A 17,807-nucleotide genomic window follows, 5' to 3' on the forward strand; every position below is an offset into this window, starting at 1 on the left:
TAACACAAAGTGAGGATACATTTTTAAAAAATCCTTGTGAGCGGAAGATGAGAAGAGAGGAGGAATTTGTATTTCTCATTGTTACGTGTAAAGGCGATTGGTATTTGATTTCCATTGGTTGCAGCATTGATAACAGCCTTTGTTGATCGTTATTTTCTTTGGCACAAAATATATTAACATATTTTTCTTTGATGTACATACATAAGGTTCTGGAATAAAAAGCATTAAGCTTTATGCTTTATTTCTGTAATTCATTCTTTAATACGCTTATAAAATTAGCAAATTTGGATATGTAAAGTGGTAAAAATCACAGATATGGTACCAACCATAGGTGAAAAATTCTATTATACTTTATGGTTGCCCCAGTGATTAAGAAACCTTAGAGAAAACGTTAGTCATACTACACCAAAATCGAACAGTTGCATCGGAAATTATCAAGATGCATATATATATGATTTGGGGAAATTCGCACCAAATCAAAGGAGTGAATACAAGGCTCATTTTTGAGGATTATAATCCTAAGCACTGGGGACTACCGAAAAGATTCAAAGGAAACACACTGTATATTGTATCAAAGCCGAATGGAGTTTAGAAAGTTTATTGTTGAACTTTAAAAAAAATGATGGTGGATCTAGAGTGGTAAATACACTTTTTCTTTCTACTGATTTCAACTCCGTACAGGGGGAATGGACGGGAAGAGAAAGAAAATGTGTGGCGCATCACGACCACGTCGATCACTTTAAAAAAAAGAAAAATAGATGAACCTCCACTCTCTCCACAGCGCATCATTCACATATGAGCATGAATCTCCTTGTGGTTCCTCACAACATCTGTACATGTCCCCTTACAAACACAAGTGAAAAACGCCTTGATAAAAATCGGCAAGGGATACCATAAAATGGAGATTTTTTTTGGTTATGTTTTCAATATCTCACACTGCAAAATTTGAGCCTACTTCCGGTTGGAGTTGTATGATCAGTGTTTTCTTTTGTTTTGCATGCAGTATGTAATAAGCAAATACATTACATACACAGAGCTCCTCCGTGGCTAAGCGGTTAGCGTACGCGCCTTTGGCGTGGGAGACCCGGGTTCGATTCCCGGCGGGAGCTCATGTGGTTCGGATTCCACGTTAATCAGTAGGTCCACGTCTCATATAGCCTCGCTGCTGAAAGGGACGCTAAACTAAAAATCAACTCATTACATACACAGTTAATTATAATGTCACTGATATACAGTGTTCATTGGCCAAAACACTCCAAATAATAAAGATTAATCTTACTTGTTAGATAAAGGATTTATCCTTCGTTTTTCATTGTCATTTGGCCATGACACAAACGCCGGAGAGATTTACAAATCCCGTATACAAAGGTGTGGTGTTAGAATGTATAACTCGTAGGACATGTTGCTTTACTTTCTTAAAATTTCAGCACTTCCAGTGTACCCCTAAAAATGTAATAAAGAAATAACAGCCATTTTTAAATGTTCAATTAGAACTAAAAAAAAATACACAAAATTATCAATCAATCAGTGAAAACAGCATCTTTCTAGAGACTATGGTTCCCGAGAACTCACTGTCCAAAGGATTGGCTACAAACATTTAAACTTTTCTTGACAACATACATATAAACCTAGCATTTCTATATATGGTGTATTCTGGAGGATACTTCTGAAATTTATCGAGACTGGATGAATTCATACTTCCATTGATAGCAGATTTGAATAGCAAGTTGGGGAGGATATTCACAATACTTTAAAGAAAATATACTCAAAGATTTTCATTAATCGAATTTTCTTTTATTCGTTTTGTTAGAAAATTATCTTGCATACATACTGTAAACAAACTCCTTTGATCTTATTCCTCTACCTCTTGTACCTGATGTTCTGCATGCAACAAGAAAGAACAAGGTTATTTTTGAAAGTAGAAGGGAGGTACATACCAAGATTCGCCAAAATTGGATAAAATTTGCGAGAGTTATCATAAAACAGTCGGATCATGAAAGAACTGGATGGTATGTATTGTTGAAGCGAGTGATCCTTTTTCTTACTAATTTGAATCCTACATTATAGGAACAACTATCTAATCTCTGACTAAATACAAATTGGCCAGCTGAAAAGAGCCAATACTTAGGGAACATATTTTCCTAAATATTTATTAGACTCACTCAGATTTTTATAAAACATTGCTTATGCTCTGGAGGATATAGAGTCTTGCGCCTACAGTTCGGTGTTCAAATTAGTGAGAAGGAGGATCAATCGTTTGAATAATGCACAGCGTTATTAACAATAGTAATAATAATAATAATAATAATAATAATAATAATAATAATAATAATAATAATAATAATAATAATAATAATAATAGGAAGAAAACGATGAAGAGCTTCTTTATTTAGTTTTATTTGTGCTTAGGTTCCCTTTCAGCAGCGAGGATACACGAGAATTTTACCTACAACTTAAGATGAAATACGAACCACATGAGGTTCCACCGGGAATCGAAACCGGGTCTCCCGCTCCAAAAGTAAGGATAAATCAAATACAAACAGGGCATAAACTCAATATATAATAATTCTAAAGTGTAGCTTGGAAACATGCGTGTAGTATATGGAAATTTTGCCTCATAAACTAAAGGCATTGCTTGGAATTTCCCGGCTAACCTATCGGTAACACTAAGAACTTTACTAAAGAATATATGCATACTTTCATATGTATTTAAGCTTCCACGTCAATTCCTAGTGTAGGTTTAGGCTATCATAACCTCGTTCTTTTCTTATTTTTTTTTTCTAATTTTATATACGAATTATCCTAGTTAGTTCAATCTTTCCGAGAAAGGAAGTGACGAAATTTTAAAATAACAGACAATATTTCATAAATTTAGTTGGTTGGATTGAAGCTTAGAGTTCCTTTCAGCACCGAGGCTATATGAGTCATGAAGATCCAATACACTAAGGTTTCCCACCAGGAATCAAACGCGTGTCTTCCTGACTGTAAACGAGTCCAATAACCATATAGCGTTATTAAGAGGCTCACAACACTTCATAAAAGTGTACGCATTTTTGATTTAGTTTCAACAAGTAATCAATCATTTATCAAGTTATATCAGTACTCAACGTATGGAAAGAACTCCACCATCGACTTAAAGTGTTTCCGTGCAGGTGCAGGAGTCCACATTGAACACATGTAATCCAAAAACTTAAACTAACCAAGATAGGATTTAATGCTTAGTCTCTCCTCACCCCGACGTACAAATTTTAATATTATAGAAAATACAAAAATAAAACAAAATAAAGTAAACGTATATTACGCGTACCTTTGTATTAACGTTTTATATAAAGTTGAATGAATTTTCGTTTTAAATCTCCTGCAAAGAAAGATGCAATGAAATATATGAAACAGGAGAATGGCCAAAAGACTTTCTGAAAACGATCATGATACCGATGGCTAAGAAATCGAACCCAAAGAGATGTGAGAATTATAGAACTATTAGTCTCATATCTCATGCAGCTAAAATTCTGCTCCGAATACTGAACAGAAGGTTGAATGAAAGAACAAATAAAGAAGTTGAGAAGGAGCAGTTCGGGTTCAGAAGAGGCAAGGGCACAAGAGATGCAATTGGATTATTAAGGGCGATCGGTGAAAGATTTATAAAAAAAGGGAAAGAGGTGTATGTTATATTTATTGATCTAGAAAAGGCTTTTGACCGCGTGAATTAGGAATTGTTGTTGGGAGTTCTAACGAAGATAGGGTTGGAATGGAAAGATAGAAGACTCATAAGAAACTTATACATGAACCAACAAGTAAGTGTTAGGATAGGGAAAGAACTGACGGAAGAGAGTGCAATTGGAAGGGGAGTTCGACAAGGATGCTGCCTCTAACCAACACTATTTAACGTCTATCTAGAAGAGATAGTAAAAAAGAGTTTACATGATGATGATGGCATTTCGGTAGGAGGTAGAATGATTAGATGCATAAGATTTACAGACGATATGGCGCTTGTTGCAGAATCTGAAAAGAAAATCAATAGAATGTTAGAAAAAATGAGAAAGGGCTTTGAAGAATATGGGATAAAAATAAATGTTAGAAAGACAAAAGCCATGGTAATTGGAACGAAGGGATCTGTGTCAAATATAAAAGTACGAAAGTGAGAAAATAGAACAAGTGAATATTTTTCGATATCTGGGTAGTATTCTTAGTAATAACGTGAAGTGCGAACGTGAAATAAAAGCAAGGATAGGAATGGCGAGAGAAGCCTTTAGGAGGAAGAAAAGTCTGTTTTGTGGGACCTTGAATAAAGAGTTGAGAAAAAGACTCATAACATGCTTCCTGTGGAGTGTTGTACTGTATGGGGCGGAAACGTGGACATTACGTAAAAGTGGTAAAAATCGACTGGAAGCCTTCGAAATGTGGGTGTGAAGAAGAATGGGAAGAATTAGTTGGGTCGAGCGGAAAACGAATGAGAGAGTGTTAGAAATTGTGGGTGAGAAAAGAACACTTTTATATATTATTAGGAAGAGGAAGAGAAACTAGTTCGGACATTGCCTAAGAAGAGATTGTATCATGAGGGACGTCCTAGAGGGTATGGTGGTGGGAGAAAGAGGGAGGGGGCAAAGGAGACTACAATTAATGGATGATATAAAAACAGAAAGATCATACGCGAAGACGAGGAAGTTACCGGAGGACTGTGGAGCATGGAAGCTTCTCAGCTGCGGCAAGTGACCTGCCAATAAACGCAGAATACCTATGATGATAATAATGATGCAAAGAAAGACTTGAATCGTTAAATAATTGCATTTACACCCTCCATTCCGAAAGAAACCGAACTTTTGAAAACAAATAGTACCACTAGTGCCATCTGTTGTAATATTTTACCGGTAGATGGCGTAGTCCTTCATTGACAACTGGTATAAATGTCATGACATTTGGATGCACGGCAACAAAGTTATTGCGTTTCAACTGTCAGTGTGTTGTGTACATCGGTCGGAAAATGAGTTTCAAACAACGAGCTGCAATTGAGTTTTGTGTTAAACTGGGTAAAACTTTTAGTGAAACACACCAAATGCTACAAAATGCATATGGTGATGAGTGTCTATCCCGTACGCAAGTTTGCGAGTGGTTCAGGCGATTCAAATCGGGTAGAGAGACGCTGGATGATGACGAAAGATCAGGCCGTCCCAGAACCGGATTATCGGAAGAAAACATCGAAAAAGTGCGTGAATTCATCAAACATAACAAAAAATCGTCGGTGAAAGTTATTGAAATGGAATTAGGCATTCCTCAAACAACCGCATACCGCATTTTGACCGAAGTTTTGGGCCTTAAGAAGGTTAATTCGCGGTTTGTACCACACAAACTCACCGAAGACCAAAAAGTTGATCGAATTGCGCATTGCAAAGACATCGTTAAAAATGCTCGGCAGGATCGAAACTTCTTGAAATCGATTGTAACTGGTGACGAGACGTAGTGTTTTGAATATGAGCCCGAAACAAAGCGGCAAAGTGCTGAATGGAGAGCGCCGGATGAAGGAACACCCAAAAAAAGTCGCTTGGTGAAGTCAAAAGTTAAGGTGATGCTGATTTGTTTTTACGATTCAAAAGGAATTATCCACAAAGAATTTGTTCCGCCCGGCCAGACAGTCACTGGAGAGTTTTACTTGGGCGTCATGAAGCGTTTGCTGGCAAGAATTCGTCGTATTCGGCCCGAATATCGCGAAATCGGCAGTTGGACTCTTTTGGACGATAATGCACCATCACATCGTTCGCGACTTGTAACTGAATTTTTGGTCAAAAATCACATTATTCGGTTGCATCATCCGCCCTATTCACCAGATCTCGCTCCGTGCGATTTCTATCTGTTCCCGAAACTGTATTTGGCGATGAAAGGAAAGTGGCACGCATCGATTGATGCCATTGAGAAGGCGACGACCGCCGTCCTAAAGACCATTCCAATAAAGGACATGGAGAAGTCGTTTGACAACTTGTTGGAGCGTGCAAATATGTGTATCGATGCAGAAGGGGAATACATTGATTAATAAAAATGATTTGTACCAAAATGTACATTGCTTTTTTGTTTTTTAAAACGTTCGGTTTCTTTTGGAATGGAGGGTGTATTTCTAAATAAATAAAGGAAGGAAGAAAGAAAATACAAAGTTACATACAAGGATTACTTTCCTCTTATTTTACAATATGCACTAGTGAAAAAGAAAATTCGATTTGAGTTTTCGCCCTTGATTGTGTGAATATTCAAACAATACAATATCACTAAAACGAACAGAAAATATTTTTAACTGTTGTTATATTTCTACTGTAATACAAAGAAAAATTACTTTTATTGCAAGAAATTAAACATTAATTGATACTAAAATCATAAAAATAAATGAAACAGGAGGGCCGGAAGATAACTGCAGTTTGTTGTGTATATCTATATTCATTTTTCAAGTCAATACGGCATTGTCAAATCGGATATTGTGTATATGAACGTGAAGTCTCTTTCTTACGAAATGTGGGAGCTTTATTCAAAATCAGTTAGCCGTTAACGGATGAAAAAAAAATTAGGTTACATGTGGAAATTATGTTGTTTTGGACTTAAAGTATAGCAAACGTGTCACTCAAAAAGTACATTTGATACATATTTTCGTTATAAATACGAAAAACGTACTTTCCGTACGAACGAAAGAACTGTGTATAAGTGGTAAGGATCTCACATACAGACAGACGGATGTAACATATAGCTGACGTATTTAACATACGTATACATGTGTAATATACGGAAGAATGTTAGATGTCAGACATCCTGCAACGGCATGATGTAACATCTCAGGGCAGATCATATGCAGCATATAGATAACGTATTCTCTATAATGATTTCTGTAGTAAACTTAAGGATTCCGTATATTTGTACAATATACCGCTTTCCGGAGAACGGATTTTTATCAGTTTATTCTGTCAATAACAATAAACAATTGATAAAGAAACTAAATTAACATAGAAATGTGAACGTGAACCCTCTTCCCCAAAAATTAAGCTGTTGTTTCCGATTTTTCATATGGACAGAATTACTTATATTATCTCAATATAATTAGTTTAGATTTTTCGCCGAAGTACAGTGTCTGAATAATGAAGTTTCTTACGAAATTACATGTTCCCTACAATATGTATTAATACCTATTATTGAAGTGTTTGCAGAAATTCATGACCAGAGCATATTACTTGCCTTTAACATTTTGTATCTATATATACGTGTACCGTACATTTAAATTTCCAGGATTCTTAAGTACAATGCCGTGAGAAAAACAACACAAATAAACACATGCATACAACATATAAAATATAATTGGAAAATTACGAAATGTGAGAAAAGAGAAATGAGAATTAATTGAAATATCATATTAATATAATGTAGTAAGAAATACTTCTCATAATTTTCTCTTCTATAATTTCCATAAAATGAAATTTATTTTTCCAGGGGGACAGTGGAGGACCCGCCATGTTGAGAGAAAATAACAGAATGTATGTTCTCGGTGTGTATATTGAATTATTATCTATTTGTCTATCAATTAATATCTTGTTTTGCCTCAATGTTTTGTTTCAGGTAGGTTCTATGCAGGTTACTTATATATTAATAAATATCTAAGAGGCTTGCACTGAAGTTTCGGGAATCTAACAGAACACTGATAGCCAGAATTATCCTATTTATTGCTTTTCAAAGCATTCGCTCTTAACTAACAATACATTTATCTATTCAAATGAAACAACTGGTGAAGCAGTTATGACACTCAGCACTTGGTATCTCAGATACAAACATTACGCATGTTTGCACTTCCTCTTTTGGGTTTAGAAAGAGCTACCCATCCATTTTACTTTTGATGGTTAGAAAAATAAAACATCGTTGGTCGCTAGGTCGGGTGAATAAGCAGAGTGAGATATGAATTCAAGAGTTTTATTTTCAGAAGCTCCAGTGTTTGAGATGCTCTCTGAGAGCTCGCATTATCTTGATTCCAAATGATGCGACTATTGAAATTGTGTGATCTAGGTATATTGACTACATTTGACAAAAAAAAAAAAAAATGCAGTATACACTTCAACATTAACTGTTCTGCGATCCCCCAAGGCGATAGTAGTGATGTGTCCAGATTTCCAGAAAAATGTAGCAGCCTTTTGTTTTACAATACTGCCTAAACTAACAACTTTTGTTGGTATCGACTCATCTTGGAACACCCAAACAGCAGACTTTCGGTTAAGTTTCCGATTCATGTGAATAGAGGTTCTAGATTTTATCACCTAAGATAACTTTGCAACATATGATTTGATGTTCCTGCTTTGAGCATAGTTTTGCATAGTTTTGAGGATAGTTTTGCATCACATCACAGGGACTTCTTATGGCTCTTGAGTTTAAACGTGAGGTATCCAACGAGAACATAACTTTTTCACATACAAATATCCATAGTCATAAATTATTGTTTGTATTCGACTCATGCCAATATCTAAATGTGCCTAATTTGACAGTGTGTCATAGGTTAATCACACTCAATTAGCTCATGTGCAATGAAAAAGTTCTCTTGCGCTATGACTGTCACTACGCGACCTTCACTAACTTTGTCACAGAGGCTGTCACGGCCAAATTTAAATAATTGTTTTAGATGAGGCTTTATTACTAAATGTAGCACTAACTCGACTAATACATTTTTCTTGCGTTAAACTTGTGTAAAGTCGTTATAAATCTTTGTGCGAAAATGCTTTTTGGTCAAATCTAATTTTTTATCATCTTCTCATTACAAATTGTTCTTGTGAAGCAAGAAATAACCATTATTAGTTGGAAAGCTACTAGTAGGTTGAACACATACCATACTTCGCAAATATAACATTTGTAACATAATACAAGCCTCCCAATACTAAATTTCCGAAACGTTCGCTGCGACACTCATAGAACTACTTTGCGAAAAGAGTAGATGTGGAGTGGTCAGTTATTTTGTAGGTGTTTTCTAAACAATAAAACTGCAATTACAAAACAAGAGTACAGTAGTGTATTACGAATTAGGAATTGGGCTAAGCATTATAAGTTATAATGCTCACGAGACGAGACATTTCTCGTCTCAAAAATGAAAAGTAGTGTAGTCCATGAAACTAAATTTGGGTATGTTACGTCTCAAAAAATGGAAGTGGGAATGCAAGAAGAACTGTACTCTGGTCTGGAAAAGAGTTTGTATCTGTTGGACGAATTCTGTCTCGTTTTGTATATAGTCATGAAAAAGCACTAGAGATTAGATTTGTGATGATGAATACATTTCTCTTAATTAAAGAAGAGATGAGAAATACGTATAACAATTTCGGGATTGTTTTCAATACAACCGAGTCAGTACGGGAAGAGAAATATCTCATATTTGTGTGCAACACTAGTGCACCCAAATCTTTGATCTAAACATCATTTTTATGTTACATGATTTGTACTATAAAAGACGTAAATATTTAAAATATTTATAATCACTGAACGAACACAATGAAGAGCTTTTATCAATTTCCAGAGATACGCAAGTCATTGACGAATGTATTAAAATTTAAAATGTGATTAAAATATCCCTTTTTATATCCTTTGTGGATCTCGCGTGACGAGGAATGATTCTAGACACTTCTGGATGAAATTCAGAAAAGAAACAAAGAGAGAAAAGAAACAGAAAAAAACAGCTGAGAATGCTTTCGGAGTATTGCCAGAACGAACTTAAAAAGAAATAATCTTTTTGAAATGTGTATGAAATTGTATACTATATTTAAATATTATTTGTCTAAAATAGCTGTAATTATTAGTAACTGCACAGCAAAAACAAAAAGTAACTGGACAAACAAATTTCAATTCTTTCATGCTTCTGACATGAAAACTACACTTTCTTATGAAAATGTGACTACTGAATACGAAAATGATGATAAAACCGCTGAATTGGTTCGAGTTGAAGTGCAATTTGTAACGTACCTACTACCTAATACAAAATTAGACTTCAGTAAACGTCTCTGAGAAAGAGAGTATTGAAAACTCCTTTCGTTGTTATAATAAGGGCAGGAATGGGCCGAATAAAACTAAATATATTGTCTCAATACGTCGGATTACACCACAAACCTGGAACGTACGCTAAAAGATTATCACTCCTATAGAGTAAAAAAAAAGAAAGATTAACATATATATATATATATATATATATATATATATATATATATATATATATATATATATATATATATATATATATAGAAGGTCCTCAATAGGTAAAAGAGTAAAACTATATAAATTTTAAATGCCAATTTATAAACTGGAATAATAGAACGTTGAAAATCTCAATGGATAACATCAATGTACAATAACTAGACTTCGGATCGATATGCACTAAAAAACGGCAAAATATGAATGCAAATATGCGTTAAAATCACGAAAATATGTACTAAAAATATGCAAATATGCAATGAAAAGAATAAATTTGCACCAATCAAAAGCTAATTTTAAATAAGAAATTTTATTATCTATATAGAAAAGAAGTGGTATTACTTGAACTACATATATTTGGTGTCTAACTATGATGCATTCATGCTACAATACGCAACTATGTAGTTTTCGGTATTTTGTGGTAAAAATCCTGCATTAGTCAATCAAAACATTACTGTACATCGAAAATGTTCCTTCCGTGCCACGGGTCGTTAAGGGATAGTATTTCAAGGAGACTGTTACTGCCGATAAATTTGAAATTCGTACGTCGTTGTGCCCAGGAATACTTTATTTACATTAAAAAAGAATTATATGTCAGGACTTTTTTCGTCAATTGACTGTGCTTCTCGAAGAAATGGTTGTCGAATTGGTTGTGGCGGAGTCTCTTTCGTTATTGAATCAAACAGCTCAAATGCAATAAGAAGTCCAAATCATCGCTTTTCTAACCTCGATATGATCTTTGAAATTGAACTGAAAGGAGTATTGATAAACACAAGTTTGCTTTTAATGTTTTTAGCTCCGCAAGCGTCGATGGCTTCTTGAATACATTTGGTTTCTTCGGGTGTATATATAAAAATACAGTCTATATAGTAATTTACAAATAAAAAAGATTAGAATGCACCAATTATCTGTGAATTAAGAATACATATACTGAGAAAAGTAAACGAACATTTCTGACATAAGCATATAGTAAAACTTGCCTAGTGAAATTGAACAGGACTCGTAAAAAGGATCCCGCACAATCTTTACGGAAATTGGATTTCGGTGTAATTGCTCGAAACTGTGAAATGTTTTAGATAATGTAATCCTGAGAAAAAGTATTAATGGTACTGAATTGGGTAGATCTTGTATTACAAAATCATTTAATTTTATTTAATTCAACTTATTGTATATATTTCATATGAATTATAAAATAATGGAAAATAAAATATGTATGCATCAAGTTTCCTTTTCTATGTTATATTGAAGTATACTTTCTCTTTCTTTATTTGTTGTCCTTCATTATTTTATGTGTATGTACCTTATAAAAATCATTTTCCGGTATTTTATAATAATTTTAGCTTTTACTTTTTTACTTTTTGTACAATACTAATAAAATGCTTAGATATTCATTTACTGCAACTTGCTATTCATTCGTAACGTACAAAAAAAGGCGCAGCTAAGCGCAACTGTTTTTATCACATTCTTGTAGCAAATTGATCATAGATTATGCACCAATACGAAATTTAGCAGAATGAAGCGTCATATGATAATTTTGAGTTCAGGTATTAATCCCCTTCTAATAATTTCCACAATTTTTTGATATAAGTATTAATGAAAATAAATGTATAGTAAACACGGTATTATAAATAATATACAACGTTGAAATACTTTACATACCTCCCAGAACAACATACATTTTGATTTAAATAGTTGAGAAAAGTATGCATTGAATATTTTTATATGAAACTCAAGCTATATTTTTTGCGCACATAAACTGTTACGAAACGCAGTAAGGTATGTATCCTTTGACTACCAATACTAGCGCTGGTATAATCGGAGGACCGCTTCCATGGGTGATGTTTAGGAGAACAGCTGTCACTATAGACAACCTGTTACTTAAATATAACCAAATAGGCGTGCGTGCATACAAAATAGAAGGAGTAAAAACATAACTGTCGTGGTTTTTACAAACAATGCCTCTTTGTCTCTCGCTTCCATTGGGATTCTGGAACATTCTCTGATATGGTCCAACAATAATCTGCAAGCATAGGTTTGCTTCAGTGGTCCTGGAATTTCTCGCCATTCAAGATATAATTTGGTGAAAATGTTTCCCATAGTCATTCCTAGGTGATGCGCAATTTTCTGAAAATATATTGTATTTTTGTGACATATATAACACCCCATTGCTTGGTAGGAAGATATTAGCTCCTCCACTTGTTCTTTGTAGTTTTGAGTTCGCACGTTTTCTAAAGCAAATTGTCTCCATTTTAAGAAAGAATAACATGCAATCTCCTTTTTATCTTCTAACATTGGATTAAATTCGGGAACATTGAAAAGTGGTAAAACATGATGGCCAATAAATATTCCTTTCCTGATATTACATTGTTTGAGTAAATATACGCAGAATGTTTTGAAGGCATCAGCGGCTTGGACCATACCTTTTTACGGAGATCTTGATTGAAACCAGTTTAATATGTAAAGAAGGAAGTAAATCCTGCTGAAATCTACCAACAAAAGGAACATATTGAACGTACTTTGTTTGTGGTTCCAAAGATTTACGGAGTACCCACAGTTTTTGCGTAGTGGGAAGCTCATTACGGCTATCTCACTCGCATAGATCACAGAAGTATTTTGCATTGCCGAGCTGCAGGCCAAGATATTCCAATTAGAAGTCGCCACAGACATTCCAATTATATTAATGATTACTAATGGCTTTCAGCAGTTTTTCTATGATGACATGTGTCTCTTTTAGTGCACTGCATAACTGATTGGTATTGATGGCAATACATTTACATTGTTCACTAACACAACTTTCAGACTTAATTTTGACATGTCTATGAACAGTTGCCTTTCATCGAGATTAAATTTTGTGTTAGGTTTACTCGTAAGTCCAGTTATAATTTTACTACATACTATGCCCTTTCCACAGAAAAAAATACTCTTTCAAGGGCGTCTGAAGTGTTCGAAATACAAATCCTTTAACATCTTCAGCAACAGCTCTCTACTGTCTGAGTATGGTGGATGCCAATAATTCTGCTAAAGAGAGTAGCCGGAAAGACGGTGAAAAGTGCTCTTACACGGATTGCTGTAATATTTATACCAAAGGTACCTCATACCCAGATAACTTAAGCCAGAAAAGCAACATCAAATTCATTCGAATTTGAAAGTTATTGTTGAAAATTCGAAAACCAAAAAGTGTTCATAGCTGGGAAATGACTTAAGATACGGTGGTGAAACAAAATATGAATATACTTTGCTTGAAAGGTCTTACAGAAAATTAGAAACAATGCATTTCCCTCTTCAAATTTCTAGCAAAAAGCGCGTCGAAATTATTCGAATTCAAATATTTTTGCTTTATGTTTGAGTAACCACCTTCAATTTTCAACTATAGGAGCACTACCATCTCACCTATAATACGTCTTGACCATGGTTTGATACTCGCTCTGCAACTTGGTGTAAAATGAAGAAATCTAAAGTCGGCCACGCCTGAAAGATATGTAACCCACGTTACACCATAGACGTTTTGGCCGGCACGAATACTGTCAGAAGTCAAAGATGGTCGAGTTTGAGTTTCGGACTCGTCATGAATGGTTCTAATTGGGAATATAATTCTCTTAATCGTACCTCTTCCAGAAATAGCGTGAGAGTCCTAGTACCATTGATTTTCAGTCTTCCTCAGTATAATACCAATATTTTGAATCGTGGTTTACAGAAAACAAAGGTTTTGATTGTCCCTAATACACGTATAATGTATACCCATATATAATGTACAAAATATTATAATGCACAAGATGATAATACAAAAATATTCAAAATGTTTTTGGAATGTCTTTCCTGTATTAGAAAACATTAGAGGGAAAATGATGGACACGGTATGTGGAACTTTCAATCTTTATCATTATGTGCGTTTATTACTAGAGTGACAAGACCAGCAACACACAATTTGCTTTAAATCTCTGTAGGACGAAAAATCTTAGCACGTATCGAGCAAATGAAAAGTAATAAATGTTTGTATCGATGTGTTAACAACATCAAACTGTTCTATCCCCATGTGCACATTCACAATTATATGGCTTTGGACCCGAATAACCTATTGAAATGAAATGAAATCTTTGAGTTTTACGTCCCACGGTTATGCCGGTTAGGCTAAAGGAGACGGTGATTATGAGAAATGAATGAAATGGTGGAATGAAGAAAGTGGGAGGAAACGGGAGAACCCCGAGAAAACCTACACACACGCTGTTTGTCCACCACAAAGTTCACTTGGCGGGAGCAGGGTTTGAACCAGGGACCCCATGCACCAGAGGTGAACGCTCTACCACTGAGCCGAATAACCTATTGTAGTTGGAACAAAATCAAGTAACACCTGTATGTCTTCGTATTAATTTGTCGAGTTCTATCTCGAATTTAACAGTGTGGATATTTTCTTTCAGGAAATGGAAACTGATGTTGTTATCTTCATTCATCATTGCATGAGTTGAATTGAGTTTGAGTTTAATGTCCTTTTTAGCAGCGAGCTTATATGAGACGCAGGCCTACTGATTAACGTGGAATCCAAACCACATGAATTCTCGCCGGGAATCGAATCCGGGCCTCCCATGCCAAAGGCACATACGATAACTGCTTAGCCACGAAAGGAGCTCTCGTTCATCATGTCAGCCGAGTAGGCAACTGCCTGAGACAACTGATAGAACCTTGTAAACGGAACTTGCAGGTCTCTTTCTGTCAACTCCCTCCAGGAAGTCCAGAATGTAATTGGAACAACTGCCGGGCTCCCATGCCAAAAGGCACATATGATAACTGCTTAGCCACGAAAGGAGCTCTCGTTCATCATTTCAGGCGAGTAGGAAACTGCCTGTGACAACTGATAGGACCTTGTAAAAGGAACATGTAGGTCTCTTTCTGTCAACTCCAATAAGTCCAGAATGTACGTAGATGTGACTTTTGTGAAAGAGAGCGTACACCTGTCCTAACTATGCTCTCCTATTTCTAATCCTAATGTGTTCTCTGCGATGGGCTATCGTTCCATTTGTTGAACATCCTCGCCGAGGCTATTGTCAGAATTAAGCCAATTGCCAAAACTTTTATATAACAATCCATCTTGAGGAAGCAACGTGTTGTCCAGTTGGTAACGTAGAAGGCAATAATTGTCCAAGAATACCTTGAATGGCCTCAACAATCCAGCGGATTTTTGTAACAAAGCGGGAAAAGTTCGCCTCAGCAGTAGTCAATTGCCTGCTCTTATCTTTTAGTGTAGGCGCTTATCTTTCAGTGTGCCTATCTTCGCCCATTGTAACATTTTTAGAAACTGGAGGGACGACACAGATATTTTCATGAAGTGGGGAAACGGCATTCCCCGCATTTCCCCAATCTTTTATCCCTGATTATATCTCGAAAGTTGCGATTCACACAATAAATGTCATCCTGTGCCATGAGAATCGCTAGCCCGCGTCCGGCTTTGGTTTCCTCATTTTACACCAACTTGCACCGCGAGTATCAAACCATGGTCAAAATATATTATAGGTGGGCTGGTGCGGTTTCTATGGTGGAAATTAGAAGGTGTTCATTCAAACATAAAGCAAAAATATTTGAATTCGAATATTTTCGACGCGCTTTTCACTAGGAATTTGAACGGTGAAATACATTGTTTCTAGTTTTTGGCAAGGTCCTTCAAGCAAAATATATTCATATTTTGTTTCATTCTTGTAATGTAAGTAGTTTCCGAAGAATGAACAATTATTGATTTTCGAATTTTCAACAATAACTTCGAAATTCGAATAAATTTGAAGTTGATTTTCTGACCAAAGTTATCTTTGGATATGAGGTTTCTTTGGTGTAAATATCACAGCAATCTGTGTAAGGGCACTTTTCACTGCCTCATCCGGCTACACCCTTTCGTGACAACTCCAGTTCCCTTAGAAAGCCCTTTAATGCTGTTAAACGATCAGATGGTAATTCGACGATGATATATTGCCTGCGAAGGCAGAATCGTGAGTCACGATAAACCTGAAAAGGATTTGCCATGCCTCGAACTAGTTTGTCCGCGTTTTGCTCTTCGTCGGTTGTAACACTTGAGTAAGATGCGGTTGTTGTGGAACATATAGTTCTTCAGCATATGGCACAGAGTGAATACCTGAAATTACTTTTGGACAAGCAACAGTCTATTCTTTTCTTTTGGTGTTGCTATATGGTTTCGTTGAAGGAATCATATAAAAGTAGCAGTTTGAAATATGATTTACAGAACTCTCTTCCATAGTGAAAAGAAATAGATCTAATACTGAATTGTTCATAGCGTTGATTCTATTTTATTACAAGAGTATGATCAACTTGTTTCTGCGTTTAACTCACGTCACATTATCATTCCGTGAGGGTACATTACCAATTTAACAAATATTGAATATTTTACAGATGATTTGTAGCATAACATAAGAATTGTAAGGACTACCGTAAATGCGTGCTATCATAAGCAAGAATTTCACATTTAAATTACAAATACTAGTTTCATACACGAAGTCATGGCAACTTTGTTTGCCCGTGGCAGTGTTTGAATATTTAAACGGTTTACCGCAAAGAGCTAGTTTCCAAAGATCGGTTCTGGAACAAAGGAGTTTTGCTGTTAGCATATACAGCTTCTCTGAGGAAACAGTAAAAAAATGAAGTTTTCTTTGTACCAAAAGAAGACACGAAGATATTATATGTAGAACTGAGTGAGAGATTTCACCAAGAATACCAATTCCAGGTGCTCCCCTTGTATTACTATTAACAAAATTCGTGCAGAAAGACAAAATACTGATGAGCAATACATCGTTACTTTAGAATTTGATTTAGAATATAGACACAAGAGTACTATTTATACTCAGATTAGTTTTTGATCTGTATTTATGTTCCACACTGTTGCGTTACTTTTGGTAAAGCTGTAAATGCTGATGAAAGCAATGTAACTAAAATTTATGTATCCATATGGCCCAAACATTCTGTGAAGTGTCCTTACTGCGTAATCGTTGTGAAATCTGTTAGTAATAATAATAATAATAATAATAATAATAATAATAATAATAATAATAATAATAATAATAATAATAATAATAATAATAATAATAATAATATGTAATTTCGGAGTCTTTCTCCTGACTAAACATTTCTTTCAATTTACAGGACTTGTGTCGTGGGGCCGTGGATGTGCAGATCCTGACTATCCCGGTGTTTACGTTAGCGTACCATATTATATAGATTGGATTAAGAATAAATCAGCGGATGGAAAATACTGTGCCAATTAGGAAAAGAAAAGACTATATTCAGATGAACAGGAGAAAACAAATAAATCAAATATCATTTATGTGATCTCAACGTCTTGATATCGAATCGTACATAAAGTATACTTTTCCTTACACAGTTACATATATATTTGTTTAGAATTGTTTTCATATTGGACTAATAAAATATTCAAAGTAAAGTTGGTTGAAAGTAAAGTTACAAGCTAATATTAGACCAAGAATAAATTTGGTCTATTCAAACAAATATTTGGAAAATTAAAAAGAGATTGAATGCAACTAGAATGGAACATTATCGAAAATAAATCTCAATAATTTTATTGATAAATGTGTTATTCATGAACGAAAACTACCATGAACTACAGATATCGT

General features: G+C 35.0%; 1 protein-coding gene across 1 annotated transcript in view; it reads left to right on the plus strand.

Moving 5' to 3' along the window:
• Positions 1–17,536, plus strand: part of LOC145684788 (trypsin-1-like) — a 63,159-nt gene extending 45,623 nt beyond the window's left edge. Inside the window, exons 6-7 of the mRNA XM_081757158.1 lie at positions 7,459–7,513; positions 17,320–17,536. Coding sequence (XP_081613284.1) covers positions 7,459–7,513; positions 17,320–17,441 — 177 coding nt within the window. The 3' untranslated portion in view covers positions 17,442–17,536. The remainder of the gene's footprint in view (positions 1–7,458; positions 7,514–17,319) is intronic.
• The last annotated feature ends 271 nt before the right edge of the window (positions 17,537–17,807 follow it).

This window comes from Thermobia domestica, chromosome 5 (genome assembly GCF_964235325.1).
Source record: "Thermobia domestica chromosome 5, izTheDome1.hap1.1, whole genome shotgun sequence".
Classification (NCBI taxonomy): domain Eukaryota; kingdom Metazoa; phylum Arthropoda; class Insecta; order Zygentoma; family Lepismatidae; genus Thermobia; species Thermobia domestica.